Here is a 14,976-nt window from a genome sequence, read left to right on the forward strand (position 1 = left end):
AATGCCGGATTGCCAGGTATAGTGCCAATAGCTCCCGGTCGAAAGCACTGTATTTGAGTTCGGGTGGTCGTAGGTGTTTGCTGAAGGACGCCAGGGGTTGCCAGCGACCCTCGATGAGTTGTTCCAGCACTCCACCGACCGCTGTGTTGGATGCGTCCACCATGAGGGCAGTAGGAACGTCCATTCTGGGGTGCACTAGCATCGCGGCGTTTGCCAAGGCTTCTTTGGTTTTAACGAAAGCGGTTGCGGCCTCTTCGTTCCAGGTAATGTCCTTGCCCTTACTCGACATTAGAGTGAACAAGGGGCGCATGGTTCGGGCTGCTGAGGGGAGGAAACGGTGGTAGAAATTCACCATACCCACGAATTCCTGCAAGCCTTTGATTGTGTTGGGTCGGGGGAAATGGCGGACCGCGTCTACCTTGGCGGGCAGCGGGGTTGCCCCGTCTTTAGTAATCCTGTGGCCCAGGAAGTCGATGGTGTCGAGTCCGAACTGGCATTTGGCTGGATTGATTGTAAGGCCGAATTCACTCAGGCGGGAGTAGAGCTGGCGGAGGTGGGACAGATGCTCCTGCCGACTACTGCTGGCTATGAGGATGTCGTCCAAATAGATGAATGCAAAGTCCAGGTCGCGTCCCACCGTGTCCATTAGCCGCTGGAAAGTCTGTGCGGCGTTCTTTAGACCAAACGGCATTCGGAGGAATTCGAAAAGTCCGAACGGGGTGATAAGTGCTGTTTTGGGGATGTCGTCCGGATGTACAGGGATTTGATGGTATCCCCGGACGAGGTCTACCTTGGAAAAGATCCTTGCGCCGTGTAGGTTTGCTGCGAAGTCTTGAATGTGCGACACAGGGTAGCGGTCTGGCGTTGTAGCCTCGTTCAGTCTGCGGTAGTCACCGCATGGTCTCCAGCCCCCCGTTGCCTTGGGCACCATGTGAAGGGGGGAGGCCCATGGGCTGTCGGACCGTCGTATGATCCCTAATTCCTCCATCTTCTTGAACTCCTCCTTCGCCAGTCGGAGCTTGTCCGGGGGAAGCCTTCGAGCACGGGCGTGGAGGGATGGTCCCTGGGTCGGGATGTGGTGCTGTACTCCGTGTCTGGGCATGGCTGCCGTGAACTGCGGTGTCAGTACTGATGGGAAATCCACCAGGACCCTGCTGAATTCATCGTCGGACAGCGTGATGGAGTCCAGGTGTGGGGCTGGCAACTGTGCTTCACCCAGGGAGAACGTTTGAAAAGTCTTGGCGTGGACTAATCGCTTCCCTTGCAAGTCGACCAGCAGGCTGTGGGCTCGTAGAAAATCCGCCCCCAGCAGTGGTTGGGCCACGGCGGCCAGTGTGAAGTCCCACGTGAACCGGCTGGAGCTGAACTGTAGCCGCACCGTGCGGGTGCTGTAGGTTCGTATTGTGCTGCCATTAGCGGCCCTCAGGGTGGGTCCCGGTTCTCTGTTGCGGGTGTCGTAACTCGTTGGAGGTAAGACGCTGATCTCCGCTCCGGTGTCGACCAAAAAGCGGCGTCCCGACTGCTTGTCCCAGATGTACAGGAGGCTGTCCTGATGGCCAGCCGCCGTAGCCATCAGCGGCGGCTGGCCCTGGCGTTTCCCGGGAATTTGCAGGGCGGTCTGCAGTGGCGGGCCTCCGTGCCCCACCGCTGGTGGTAGAAACACCATTGTTCGTTGGGCTCCTCACTCCAGTCGCCGAGTTTTGTAGGCTCTGCTGCCGGGCCTGGTCTGGTCTGTCGTTGCGCACGCGGCTTGGTGATCTGTGCGACGGATGCCCCTCTCTCTTTCCTGGCATTCCACAGCACATCTGCTCGGGCCGCCACCTCCCGGGGGTTGCTGAAATCTGCATCGGACAGCAGCAGGCATATGTCCTCGGGCAGTTGCTCTAGGAACGCCTGCTCAAACATGAGGCAGGGTTTGTGTCCTTCAGCCAGGGCCAGCATCTCGTTCATTAATGCTGACGGCGGCCTGTCTCCCAAACCATCCAGGTGCATTAAGCGGCATGCTCGTTCGCGCCGGGAGAGTCCGAAAGTCCTTATGAGCAGGGCTTTGAATGCTGTGTATTTTCCGTCCTCCGGGGGCGACTGTATAAACTCCTCAACTTGTGCAGCAGTCTCCTGGTCGAGGGAGCTCAGCACGTAGTAGTAGCGAGTGGACTCCGAGGTTATCTGCCGAATGTGGAATTGTGCTTCTGCTTGTTCGAACCATAAATGGGGTCGCAGCGTCCAGAAGCTTGGCAGTTTTAACGAAACTGCGTGAACAGATGCAGCGTCGGTCATCTCTGGTCCAAATATCGTTTGGGCCGTCGGGGTCACCAATTGTAGCGATGTGCTACACACAGCGTTAGAATAACCACACGGAGTCGGTGAGTTAGAGTTGCGATGAAAGAGATTTATTCAAACTTCGCGGCCCGCTTTAAAGCCTTCCCGTTCCCGCCCTCCCTGGGCGGGACTACTGTGGGGAATGCATATTCCCAGACCCTTTCTGCGCGTGGGATTTTCCCCCTGCTGGTGAAGATGGCCTGGCGCCCTTTTTGCTGCCGGCCCTCTGCCTGCGCGTGCTGTTTCGTGAGCCGGTTCGTGGGTGCCAGAAAGTGGGTCGCCACAAGACAGCCTCAGAATTCCACTCTGAACTCTGAAGCCCTGTGGTGTAATAGCGTCTACCACTACGCTACTGTGATGCCCCAGGGATTTCAGGGCAGTCCAGATGATGTAGAATATGCCAAAAAGGACAGTGGACACCAAGTCTTTGGGTATATTCAATGTCTCAATTTGTACAGGGGAGAAGGTGAGAGAATGGGGTTAAAAACAGTCAGGATTGAATGGCCAAGAGACTTGACCTAATTCTGATCCTATATCATGCACCTATTTAACAAGTGCATGGACAGGAAAGGTTTAGAGGAATATGGGCCAAACCCAAGCCAATGGGACTGGTTTGGATGGGAATCTTGATTGGCTATAACCAGTTGGGCTGAAGGAACTGTTTCCATGCTGTGAATCTAACTTATTTTCCATGTAATGAGATGTACCAATTCTGACATATAGACAACCTAAAATATCTTCCAGCTGGCTCAGATTGTACTCTTCTAAAACATGTGTACCACAATAGGATTAGTGGAAACATGGAGCTGTACAGATGTTACAGATGTTTTGATATTTTCTTCGGACACATTAAATTGAAGAAAGTATTTTCCTTATGCTGCAATATATTTTTTAGCATCCTGTAAGAATAGTAGCCAAATTTCCGGCTTGCATAAGGTTTGTTTTGGGTCATTTTTGAATGCAATCTACTCAAAAAAGGATACTTCAGCTTATTATGATGGTTGAAGAAGCCATTAACACTATTTAAATGTGGTTGGGCGGATGCCTTGACACCTTTGTCAGCATCTTGCAAAGATGGACTGTACCCAGGTATCAGAAAAGTTGAAATCCAAAGTGCCCAGTCTGAGAAGTTAGCATAGAGCCCTAGGTTTAAAAACAGAAGAACATCCTTGTCAGAAAAAGAAAGAAAGTGGTTGACTTTGCCCCCCATTCAATTGTTTGGCTTCTCTGTTTAGGAGAAGGAAATGGAGAAACAGAAGCTTCTGTATCAACAGGCAAGACTTCATGATCGAGGTGCTGCTGAGATGGTGCTGCAGATGTTAAGTGCCAGCAAAGGTAAGGCAGCAAAGTGTTACACAACAAATAGTCATTGGCTACGTTTTTGGTACACCTGTACCTGTCATTAGATAATGCAAATATCTAATCAGCCAATCACGTAACAGCAAGTCAATTCATAAATGCATGCAGATATTGTTAGATACGTGGGTTATGACCAAAGAAAAAATGGCTGGAATGGCTTAGCACTTTAGTGCAAGGGTGTTTATTAGGGATGCATCTAAAATCAAACTTCCAAAAATTAGTGAAAAGAAAAATGCCAGTATTTACAAAATGATATCTTCAAGAAAACACAACAGGTGTACTTATTCCTATCCAATGTGAACACCTGGCAGCCCCTATCTCTCTCTCTCAAACTGAGAGCGAAGAGCTCCTTTTATAGGCACTAGGACATACCATCTTTAATTACCAACCAACCAACTTCAGACTACACATGAATTACAATATGATGCAACCCACAATGTATTTACAATTATATTACAAAATCAGCAGAAGTCTCTACTTTATTCAGAAAGTTAGAAGGCATGGGATCCAGGGAAGTTTGGCCAGGTGGATTCAGAATTGGCTTGCCTGCAGAAGGCAGAGAGTGGTGGTGGAGGGAGTACATTCACACTGGAGGATTGTGACTAGTGATGTCCCACAAGGATCTGTTCTGGGACCTCTACTTTTCATGATTTTTATTAACGACCTGGATGTGGGGGTAGGAGGGTGGGTTGGCAAGTTTGCAGACAGCACAAAGGTTGATGGTGTTGTAGATAGTGTAGAGGATTGTCGAAGATTGCAGAGACATTGATAGGATGCAGAAGTGGGCTGAGAAGTGGCAGATGGAGTTCAACCCGGAGAAGTGTGAGGTGGTACACTTTGGAAGGACAAACTCCAAGGCAGAGTACAAAGTAAATGGCAGGATACTTGGTAGTGTGGAGGAGCAGAGGGATCTTGGGGTACATGTCCACAGATCCCTGGAAGTTGCCTCACAGGTGGATAGGGTAGTTAAGAAAGCTTATGGGGTGTTAGCTTTCATAAGTCGAGGGATAGAGTTTAAGAGTCGCGATGTAATGATGCAGCTCTATAAAACTCTGGTTCGGCCACACTTGAAGTACTGTGTCCATTTCTGGTCACCTCACTATAGGAAGGATGTGGAAGCATTGGGAAGAGTACAGAGGAGATGTACCAGGATGCTGCCTGGTTTAGAAAGTATGCATTATGATCAGAGATTAAGGGAGCTAGGGCTTTACTCTTTGGAGAGAAGGAGGATGAGAGGAGACATGATAGAGGTGTACAAGATAATAAGAGGAATAGATAGAGTGGATAGCCAGCGCCTCTTCCCCAGGGCACCACTGTTCAATACAAGAAGACATGGCTTTAAGGTAAGAGGTGGGAAGTTCAAGGGGGATATTAAAGGAAGGTTTTTTACTCGGAGAGTGGTTGGTGCGTGGAATGTACTGCCTGAGTCAGTGGTGGAGACAGGTACCCTAGTGAAGTTTAAGAGACTACTAGACAGGTATATGGAGGAATTTAAGGTGGGGCTTGTATGGGAGGCAGGGTTTGAGGGTCGGCATAACATTGTGGGCCGAAGGGCCTATACTGTGCTGTACTATTCTATGTTCTATGTTCTATTAATGAGTCCATACAATCAATATATACACATCCCCATTACTGAAGAAATTAAATATTCTGCCAGGTGTGGGGGAAAGGCACCATGAAGCCACCCTGAGTGTATCAGCTCAGTTTAGAAATAAACTAAACTTTGGTGTCTGACCCTGAGTGCATGTAGCAATGCGGAGGTAAAATGGTGGGTTAATTATGAGAATATACCGGGGAAGACATTGAAGAGCGTGCACTCACCACAATGACAGTAGAATGACAAGGCAATGTTTGTGTGTGTGTGTGTGTCAGGAATGCATTTACCGAGTGCTCTCTGTCACAGACATGGTCAGGAGGTACATTTATTGTTCAGACCAAATGATGGAACGGATAAGAAATGTGATCGAAGTAACTTCAACTGTGGAATGTTTGTTGGTGCCAGATGGAGTGGTTTGAGTGTCTCAGGAACTGTTGATCTCCTGGCATTTTCAAGCACAACAGGGTCTAGATTTTCCAGAGAATGGTGTGGAAAACAAAATCAACATCCAGTGAAGGCAGCTTTGTGGGTGAAAATGCCTTGTTAATGAGAGAGGTAGGCAGAGAATGGCCAGACTAGTTTGAGCTGATAGAAAGGCGACAGTAACTCAAATAGCCACACGTTACAACAGTGGTGTGCAGAAAAGAATCCCTGAATACACAGTGCATTGAACCTTAATTTGGACGGGCTATAGGAGCAGAAGACCACAAACATACACTCAATGGCTACTTTATTAGGTACAGGAGTTGCTAATAAAGCGCTCACTGAGTGTAATCAACAGATGGTGTTTTAAAAGGGCCACCATGGAGTTCTTGATTACTGGCCAATTTCCAGAGGATGTGACTTTGAATCCCATAAATAAAACTAGGGAAGTTAAGTTTAGTTTAATGAAACAAAAGAAAACCAATGGCAAAATATTGTTCTAAAAACCTACCTGGCTTACTGATGTTGTTTAGGAGAGAGAACCAGCATTTTAATATGGTTTGGCTTGGACATAATCTAGAGCCCTGGCTCTCTACAGAGGCCACAGTTCTCCCCACTCAAAGCAGTTAATGATGGATAATAAATGTTTCTCAGCAAAAGAATGAAATTGCAGTTAATGAACTGATTTCAGGGTCACAAGGTCTGAAGGGAAATATAGTGAACAGAGCTTTTGTTCACTGAAGAAAACAGAACAATTGAAATAAAAACATAAATCATGGTTGCTGTGGGAGAAATGGGTAATGCTGTTATAGATTTGAAATAGATGGAGTATTTTTGTTTAAGAATGACTGATTGTGGCTTTCATTATTCTGACACGGTACGTAAACAATTTCTCACCTGATGTTATGTACCAGCCACATTCATTGATTTTGTGGCTTTTTTGTGCCCACTTGTTGCATTATTTATGGAGCTGTGAAAGTTTTCTTTCATTTACCTCAGGTGAAATGGGACCAATGGTTGCATCCACACTGAAGCTAGGCATTGCTATTCTGAATGGTGGGAATTCCACAGTTCAGCAGGTAAATCAGACCGAATGCGGAAGAACGGTATTGGTGATGACTTTGTACCAGTTGTTAGTCTGGCCAAAATTAAATATAGCTTGAATGAATGGCCATGTACTTGACTGGCAAGAAACCCTTCTTTGGCAGTTTTGACATTTCACAAACCATCAATTTATGTCCCTAGCCAGACTGTTTATTGTATCATTGATCTTTATGTCATCAGCAAAGATGGAGATTAAACTGCATTGCTTCATCTAAGCCATGAATAAATAAAATGGATCGTGGAGACCTGAGTACATTTTTGTCTTCTCTGCCTTCTGTTGCTTAATCAATCAAGGTCAATATTGTGTCTTTTATTTCACTTGCTTTATTTTTAACTTGCATTTTCTTCAGTGGAAAATTATAGGATCCCTTCTGCGCTTCAGTGTGATCCACAGTGGCCAATATTCTACTCTTCATTAGCTTAGTTATTTCCATAGAAAATCTAGTGCTCAGTCGTTTTTTTTTCAGAAGCATGAACATTCTGCAGTCTGTTCAGATTTAACTAACTGTTGTGTTATTCTGTCCTTAATAAAGTCGCAAACAAAGGTGGATTATGGATTCCGGTAACAAATAATAAGCAGTGCCTAAAAATAGATTACTTAGCTTTATTCACACATTATAAGGTCATTCCATTGTGTGCCCATTTCTGACGCCTGCCTTATTGTGAAATTGGACTAGGCCAGTCTTGTCATGATCTTGTTCAGTTCAAGCATTGGTCCCCTCTTGTATTTTGTACCAGATATGATGTCATGCACATGCATGGTAGTTTTAATTACCCAAAGACAGAAATTAGATCAAACGATCACACTATAACAACCACCATGAATATCTAATATGATGTAAATCATGTCGGAAATAGGGATGCAGAGTAAATTAAAGTGACCCTCGCAGGATATTGTGTTGTGGCGGATCATCTCCTGTAATTTCTATTGAAGGAAGAACTGGTGCCATCAGTTCATTGTGAAGATTGAATATTTTGTAAACAGACCAAGTGCAACTAATAGACCCCTGATTAGTTGTTGAGTGTGGGAGCACAGGGTTACCTGGACCATGAGGTGTGTTTCATTACAAGGGTGGTTTGGTTGTATGTTACAACCAAAGAGACTCAAGGACTATTTGCACTACATCCCTTTCCCAGCATTTTCCATAACTCCACTTTGTCTCCCTTCACACCACACCCCCATAATGAGACCTACAGGGAAATGACCCCAGGTGTGGAATAAATTCAAGACTCTAAGGTAGAAAGTAACAATGAGGATTTATTCAAAGTCATAACAGGGAATAACAAATAACTCAGAGAGTACTTTAGAGGGCTGTAGTACACAGAACGTTAGTTCACCTGGGGGTGAATGTTAGTCATGACAAGTTTAAATAGTGCCTATAGCATGAGAATCCTGTGTGCTTCAAAATCAAAATTCAATAAATTAAAAACAGGATGCACGAGGAATCTACTTTCAAAAAACAAATGGTATGAAAAACACAAGGAAAACTTAACGACAAACCAGTTACTTAACAAGTTCTCGTTAAAACAAATGAATGATGTTCAGGTGTGTCGGAGTGCTGAAGCCTAATGCTCTCTGGCGCCCTGCGCTGGTCTGAAGAGTTCATGACACCCCGTCCCTATGTTCATCCTATTGATAGCCACAGACTGACCTCCTGAAAGTTTCTGCAAATGATACAGTATTGGCCTGTCAAGAAAGCAACTGACATTTGTGAAATGTGCAGGTCAGGACAATGTACTGATAGTACAGCATACCACAGCAATTGCTTGAAGAAGCATCTTAATAAAATAGCCTCATTTAAGCCCACTGTTCCCAGCAAGACGACATTGATTGAAGGAATACTTTTGGTAAACTGCTCTGGTGCTGTTAAATATTTCATGGTCATTTGATGTAGCATGAATGCAATGAACCAAATGGCCTCCTTCTGTCATGTAATCATCCTGTGCTTCCATTCCTGACATTGGAGGAATCCAAGACTGGAATTCACTGAAAAGAAAAGGTTTAATTATTTCCAGTCCTTAAGATTGGAAAGGTGGAAATATTAACACTATCACTGAAGGGACATGATAAAGTGAGAATTCTTGGTTTGGATTGATTCTATTTTTTAGGAATGAATGGAAAATCATCATTTTTTTCATTTTGAAGACCATTAGTAATTATTCAACAGATTTAACATTTATTCACTCTTATTTGCAATTTTACATTACCTGCACCTGAATCTTCAGTGTAATGAACAAGAAATACTTAAGATCAGAATATCAAAAGTAATAATTTGCTCCCCAACAGCTTTGACTTTGAGATGCTCAAATAAGGTTGTTTTATTGATAAAATATTTCAGTCTGTGCTAAATAAGACACAAACTAAAACAGATCTAGTCACATATTTATTATACTGTCTAAGGCAAATGATCAATGGTTGAAATTTACTTCAATTCATTAGAGTGAATGACATTCCAGCTGTTCATATAAAGTAAGCAAATAGCTGCGCAAGTTTTTTGGATCATTCAGGTGCTGAATGTCTTTTTTTCCTCAATAATGTTAGTTGACCAATGCACTATGTTGTGTCTAAACAATAAGATGGTTGTTAACCTTTCACATAAGGTTTGTTTTTCATGTTCTGCAGAAAATGCTTGATTGTCTCAAAGAAAAGAAAGATGTGGGTTTCTTTCAGAGCCTGGCAGGTCTCATGCAGTCTTGCAGGTAAGGATATCATGCACTTCGTCACATTGAGTTCAATCGGACCACTGCTCGAACTTGCAGCTGGGAAACCTATGATAGTCTGTACAGCCCTGTTGGACTTCATGAGAAGTCCATCAGCTTCTACTCTGTTTGACGTCCAAAAACCAAACAGAGGATGTAGAGCGGGGGTTCCCAGCCTGGGGTCCATGGACTCCTTGGTTAACGGTAAGGCTCAATGGCATGAAAAAGGTTGGGTACCCCCGATCTAGAGTTACATTATCCAGAACAAAAAGAGAAAACCTATACCTTTGGATTTGAGTTTCTCTTCAATATACAGTAGTTTTTATAAGGAGCTAATATCAAGTATTAAATACTTGAGGCATTCTATGTTTGCCACATACATTATTTGGATTGTGGAGTTTTTATTTAAAAATAACCCAGTTTGAAAGGTACATTTGAAGTTTCATTACTAATGATGCTGACTATATGAAATGGTATAACACATCATACCATCTGGTTGTGTCACTTAGAATATATGTGTCTCTGGAGTCTTATCATTGTCAATATAATCATACATTATATTCTCACTTTTAGGAAAGCTAAAGAAACTTAAACAACTAAACCATACTTATTTACTTTAAACACAGTGTACTTGATCTAAATGCATTTGAACGGCAGAACAAAGCAGAAGGACTTGGCATGGTGACGGAAGAGGGATCAGGTATATGCTGAAGCACCTTTATGGTATTCTAGTCATATTTTATATGCTTTGAGAGAAAAAATTATGTCATGCAATATTATGAAATAATTACGTAACGGAAAACTAATGTGAAAATGCGTGATGCATTTGTACATGTCTCCCTCCACTACCTTAGAAGTGGTGTTATCCTAATTTTTAGGCTATGAGGACCATTAGAAATGAAAATAAAAAATCATACAAGTATGTCACATATTTATGGCACAATTTTAAAACTGATGATAGTAATAGCTAAAAGGATATTGCTTCAGCAATGCTAATTCTTAATACTTTTTAGAACTAAAAGTACTAACATAACTTTTGTAGTTATATTTGACAAACTGACAATATTTGCACTCTTTCCACTAAAAAAGTAGAAGTAATTTGAATTTATTTAAGGTCTCGGAATATACGATTCTGGAATGTAACAAAATAAATGCTTTTGGAAGGGTATTGCTGCTACAGTAAAGACTCATGCAAAGTATCTTTATTATTTCAAAAAGAGTTGACATGACAGGATTTACTTCTGATTCAAAGACATTTTATTTAAGTTGTCCATTACAGTGAAGGGATGGAGGCAATGCAACTATTGCATGTTGTAGGGTGAGCACAGTCACTGAATGTTTACCTGCACTGTCAGCCACCTGATTTGTCCAAACGGCCCTTTAAGAATGAATTTCTATACCACAGAGAAAGGGAAATCTTAATACTTTTGCGATGTCTGAAATTTTCATCAATGTTTATTCCTGGGGCTGTTAGAAGCACCAACATTTTAAATGTTTAATTTAGGTAAACCATGTCGGGGTGTCACGGTAGTGTAGTGGCTCGTGTGATGCTGTTACAGCTCGGGACATCACAGTTCGGAATTCTTTTCTGGCGCCACGTGTAAGAAATTTGTTTGTCTTTCCTGTGATCATGTGAGGTTTAATCCCACAGTCCAAAGACATACCACCTAGGTTAATTTGTCATTGTAAATTGTCCTATGATTAGGCTAGGGTTAAACAGGAGCTTGCTGGACAGTGCAGCTCATAGGGTCTGTTCCCATCGGTATCTCTGGATAAAAATAAATAAATGTTTATAAAGACAGAAAATAGTCATACTAAAATTATTGAACCTAATTTTGATCGCGTAAAATCTATGTTTACAGTCAACATTGAGTAACTCAGATTTACTGTGAGATTGACAGGGCATTAAGCACTGTAGAACTAATGTGAGTGAACTGATTTAGTTTATAGAATATTCATGATCGCATGATACGGTGGTGTGGTTTGAAGTGCTGAATGGCTTACTCTTCTCCCTGTGTGCACTTAACGTTATTAGCATATGAATAGCTAACCTGTTGAACTGGCATTCCTACATCAATACATTTTAGTTCCTTTAGTTTGAAATACAATTATAAATTTTTAGTAAAATCAGCAAATGAATGTCATACATGATGCATTATTATAGATGACTCTGGGGGCAACAGGTGTCCGAAGTTCTTTTCAAATGTTCCTTGTTCTTCAGCTTAACCAAACAAGATAATATTACGTATTCATAATGCAAAAGCTGGAATTCAGCGACAGTTATCAAAAGATTATGCATTTTACTTTTTCAGCAACAAAATATCCTGTTTAATCCAACCTTTGATGTATCCAGCAAAAGGTATCCTTTGTAGGTGAAGATCCAAAGTTTAGCTGCTATAAAAAACTGTAAATACTTTTTGATCCTGAAACCTCTTTTTTGCTTGGGCTTTAGCCAATCATACTGCTGCATTTTCCATTTTCAAATGTTGTGATAATTTTTGTTTGATCCCTTCCACTTAGTTTTTGAATCACTCCTCATTATAATATTCCGGTTATTGTTCAACAATCATAGTCATCTTGTTGTGATTATAGCTATCACCTGTACTTCTGTTGTGTCATGTGACTTACCAAAAACGCATATTCAATGTTCCTTGAAAGATGGATGGCCATGCACCAAATTACAAACGGCAATTAAATAAAAAATAGATTTTCAGGAGGCTATAGGATCGGATATTAAGTGATAAACGAGGAAGCCTTTTAACTGCGCAGATTCTTCAAGTACTTTTCCAATAGCAGTTTGTATAAAGTGTGTGTACCTGTGCAGAGGGATATGTACGTGTGTGCATGCTTTTATATGTCTATAATTTTTTTTGAAGAAAGAAATCGTGTTTAATTTTTCTTTGCGTAAATGTTAAATAAACATGGGGTTTGTCAGTTATTGAAAATACCTTTGATCTATCTGACATAACCCCTTTGTTATTTGGTTTTAACAAAACAAGGAGATCTGTATATTCTCTGTTTATTAATATATAGTTTTCCTTCGGTGTGATTTTTAAAATTCTGTTTTCCCTGTTCTTTCAACCTACCTGATTCTTAAAAATATTTAAATGAAGTTGAGTATAATTTCGAATACCTAATCTCATCTTTTTTTTCCTTTTGATTTCAATTGTTCTGTCTTCCCCCTCCTCAGTCATCACTCATGAGCGCGGTAATTATAATTGCCATTTCCTTTGTTACCTTGTGTCAGCACTGTACAGGTCCTGAACCCTGTCAATTTGCACTAGTAGACATTGTGCATCATCTTGAACGAAAAAGAATAAAAATAAAACAAAATATCTTTCCTTTCTGTCCTTGCTTTAGAGGAGTTTAAGTCTTTTGATCACCTTTATGTCTGTTTTGCCTCTTTCAGGATTTGCACAGTAACTGACACATTAGATGTAAGAACTGTGAGCCGTTCAGTGGCGTAGTTTTTTGCAGTGGTTGGATGCGCCAAATTGTGGTGTACATTTACTGTAGTATTTGTTGTGTACTCAATGTGGCTTTATGGCTGCACCCATTAATGTGCAAGTAACACATAAGGGATCTTTGGTGTTAAAGTTTGTACCTAATTTAAATTTTCAGTTGCTTTAAAACTGATGTGCAATGGTGCTGATTATTTTTGTATTGAAGATGATATTCTTTGTGTGAGTTCTCTGCTGTGTTTTATGAGTTAACTCTTTTTGCAACCCAGCTGGATTGCTTTGCATACATTGTATTGTAAATTTCAGGCTTGTCAGAGGGGTTTCTGATTAATTAGGTTCAGCCCATTAAAGATAAAACTCTAGAAGTCAGAATTGCATACTGGTTGCAGAAACAGACTAAAGCTTCATAAGACAATAACATATTGGTCTTTAGTGTGGGAAGATTAAATTACTCACAATTAAAGTGTCAGTGATCAATGCCTCTGCGAGAAACTTCAGTATTGACTGATTACATGAGTCTGAAGTTACTTCAGCTTGAAGTTACTCTCGTGAGATGTTGCTTCGCTCGAGCAGTCTCAAGAGCTACTGGCAGCAGAAAAAAAATTACATTTTTCCAAAACTAAAAAGAGCTGAGAATTACAAAACAGGTCCTAAAGTCCTCTACTAGTTTTTCAACACCAGAGCAGGGAACTGCATACGATATTAGTTAGGCCAATATGTATAGTTATGGTTACCTCAATGCAGGAAAGATGATTGCACTGGAGAGAGCAGAGGGAAGATTTAAGGATATTGCCAGAACTGGCAAAATTGGAGCTGCAGGAAATGACTGGAAAAGCTTGTGTTCTTTTGAATAGAAGAGAGAGTCAGGGAAATCTTAGTTGAGTGGATAAAATTGTGAAGAAGCAAAAAAAACAAGACATCATAAAGAAATTGGTGAAAGGAATGTGGGTAAATACTTTTACCTGAAAGGGTGGAAAAGGCAGAAAGCTTCAACACCTAAAATTCTACTTGAACTTGGGTCTGTAGGGCTGTGGATCATGTCACCTTTGATAGGCTGAGTGAGTTAAAGCTGTGAATCTGTTCACTTTGGAGCAAAGGAGGATGAGAAGTGGCTTGATGGAGGTGAACAAGATGATGAGAGGCATGGATAGAGTGGGTGGCCAGAGACTTTTTCCCAGGGCCGAAACTGCTAATGCAAAGGGGCATAATTTTAAGATGATCAATTGAAAGTATGGGGGTGAGGGATGTCAGAGGTATGATTTTGCGCAGAAAGTGATAGGTGCGTGGAATGTGCTGCCAGTGGAGATAGTAGAGGAAGATACACTAGGAACATATATGAGACTCTTCAAAATGCACATGGATGAGGGGAAAATGGTGGGCTATGTGCAAGGGAATGATTAGGTTGATTTTAGAGTAGGTTAAAAGGTCACCACAACATGGTGAGCTAAGAAGGGATTTGTACTGTGCTATGTTCTAAATGCCAAAAAGTGTGATTCTTCAGGGTCGGCATTTTTGACTGGTATTGATATGGTGGTTTTCTTTGTAAATACTCAATGATTTTGCATAAACTTATGGCAGAAGGCAAACTCTGTCTTCACCCGATATAGGTGTATTTGGAATATTGTATCATTGTAATTTTGCTCACTTTGACAGTTGCTAATCACTGCAATATCACGTGCGTAAGAGGGTAAACCGATCAACATTCTCGCTCAATTCTCAAGCAGAAAATATTTCTTGTTACATCTCCTGGTTACCCCTTATAGTCCTTGTAAATGTTTTGGTGTAGAGTTTCTGCTACTCTCGCGCTAGAGCGTGAGTTTGGAAAGACTCAGTGGAAATTACAATTCCAGTTTTAATCTTTATTCTCTTTTGCTCTGTTGGTTAGAAGTTACAGCTCTCAGAATGTCTGTAACTCCCTGTGTTTCTGGATCCAGTATGCTCTTTCAGCCAGGACATTTCAGTAATTAAATTCACATCAAAATAATCTTTTGTTTTTTTTGTTTCTCTGTGATG

General features: G+C 41.8%; 1 protein-coding gene across 1 annotated transcript in view; it reads left to right on the forward strand.

The window, feature by feature from the left end:
• The window catches only part of ryr2a (ryanodine receptor 2a (cardiac)), an 801,439-nt gene that overhangs the window by 675,523 nt on the left and 110,940 nt on the right, over nt 1-14,976 (forward strand). The window contains exons 78-81 of the mRNA XM_063055593.1: nt 3,555-3,654; nt 6,698-6,777; nt 9,426-9,502; nt 10,129-10,202. Of these exons, the coding sequence (XP_062911663.1) occupies nt 3,555-3,654; nt 6,698-6,777; nt 9,426-9,502; nt 10,129-10,202 (331 nt within the window). The remainder of the gene's footprint in view (nt 1-3,554; nt 3,655-6,697; nt 6,778-9,425; nt 9,503-10,128; nt 10,203-14,976) is intronic.

The sequence above is a fragment of the Mobula hypostoma genome, chromosome 8, assembly GCF_963921235.1.
Source record: "Mobula hypostoma chromosome 8, sMobHyp1.1, whole genome shotgun sequence".
In the NCBI taxonomy this organism is placed as follows: domain Eukaryota; kingdom Metazoa; phylum Chordata; class Chondrichthyes; order Myliobatiformes; family Myliobatidae; genus Mobula; species Mobula hypostoma.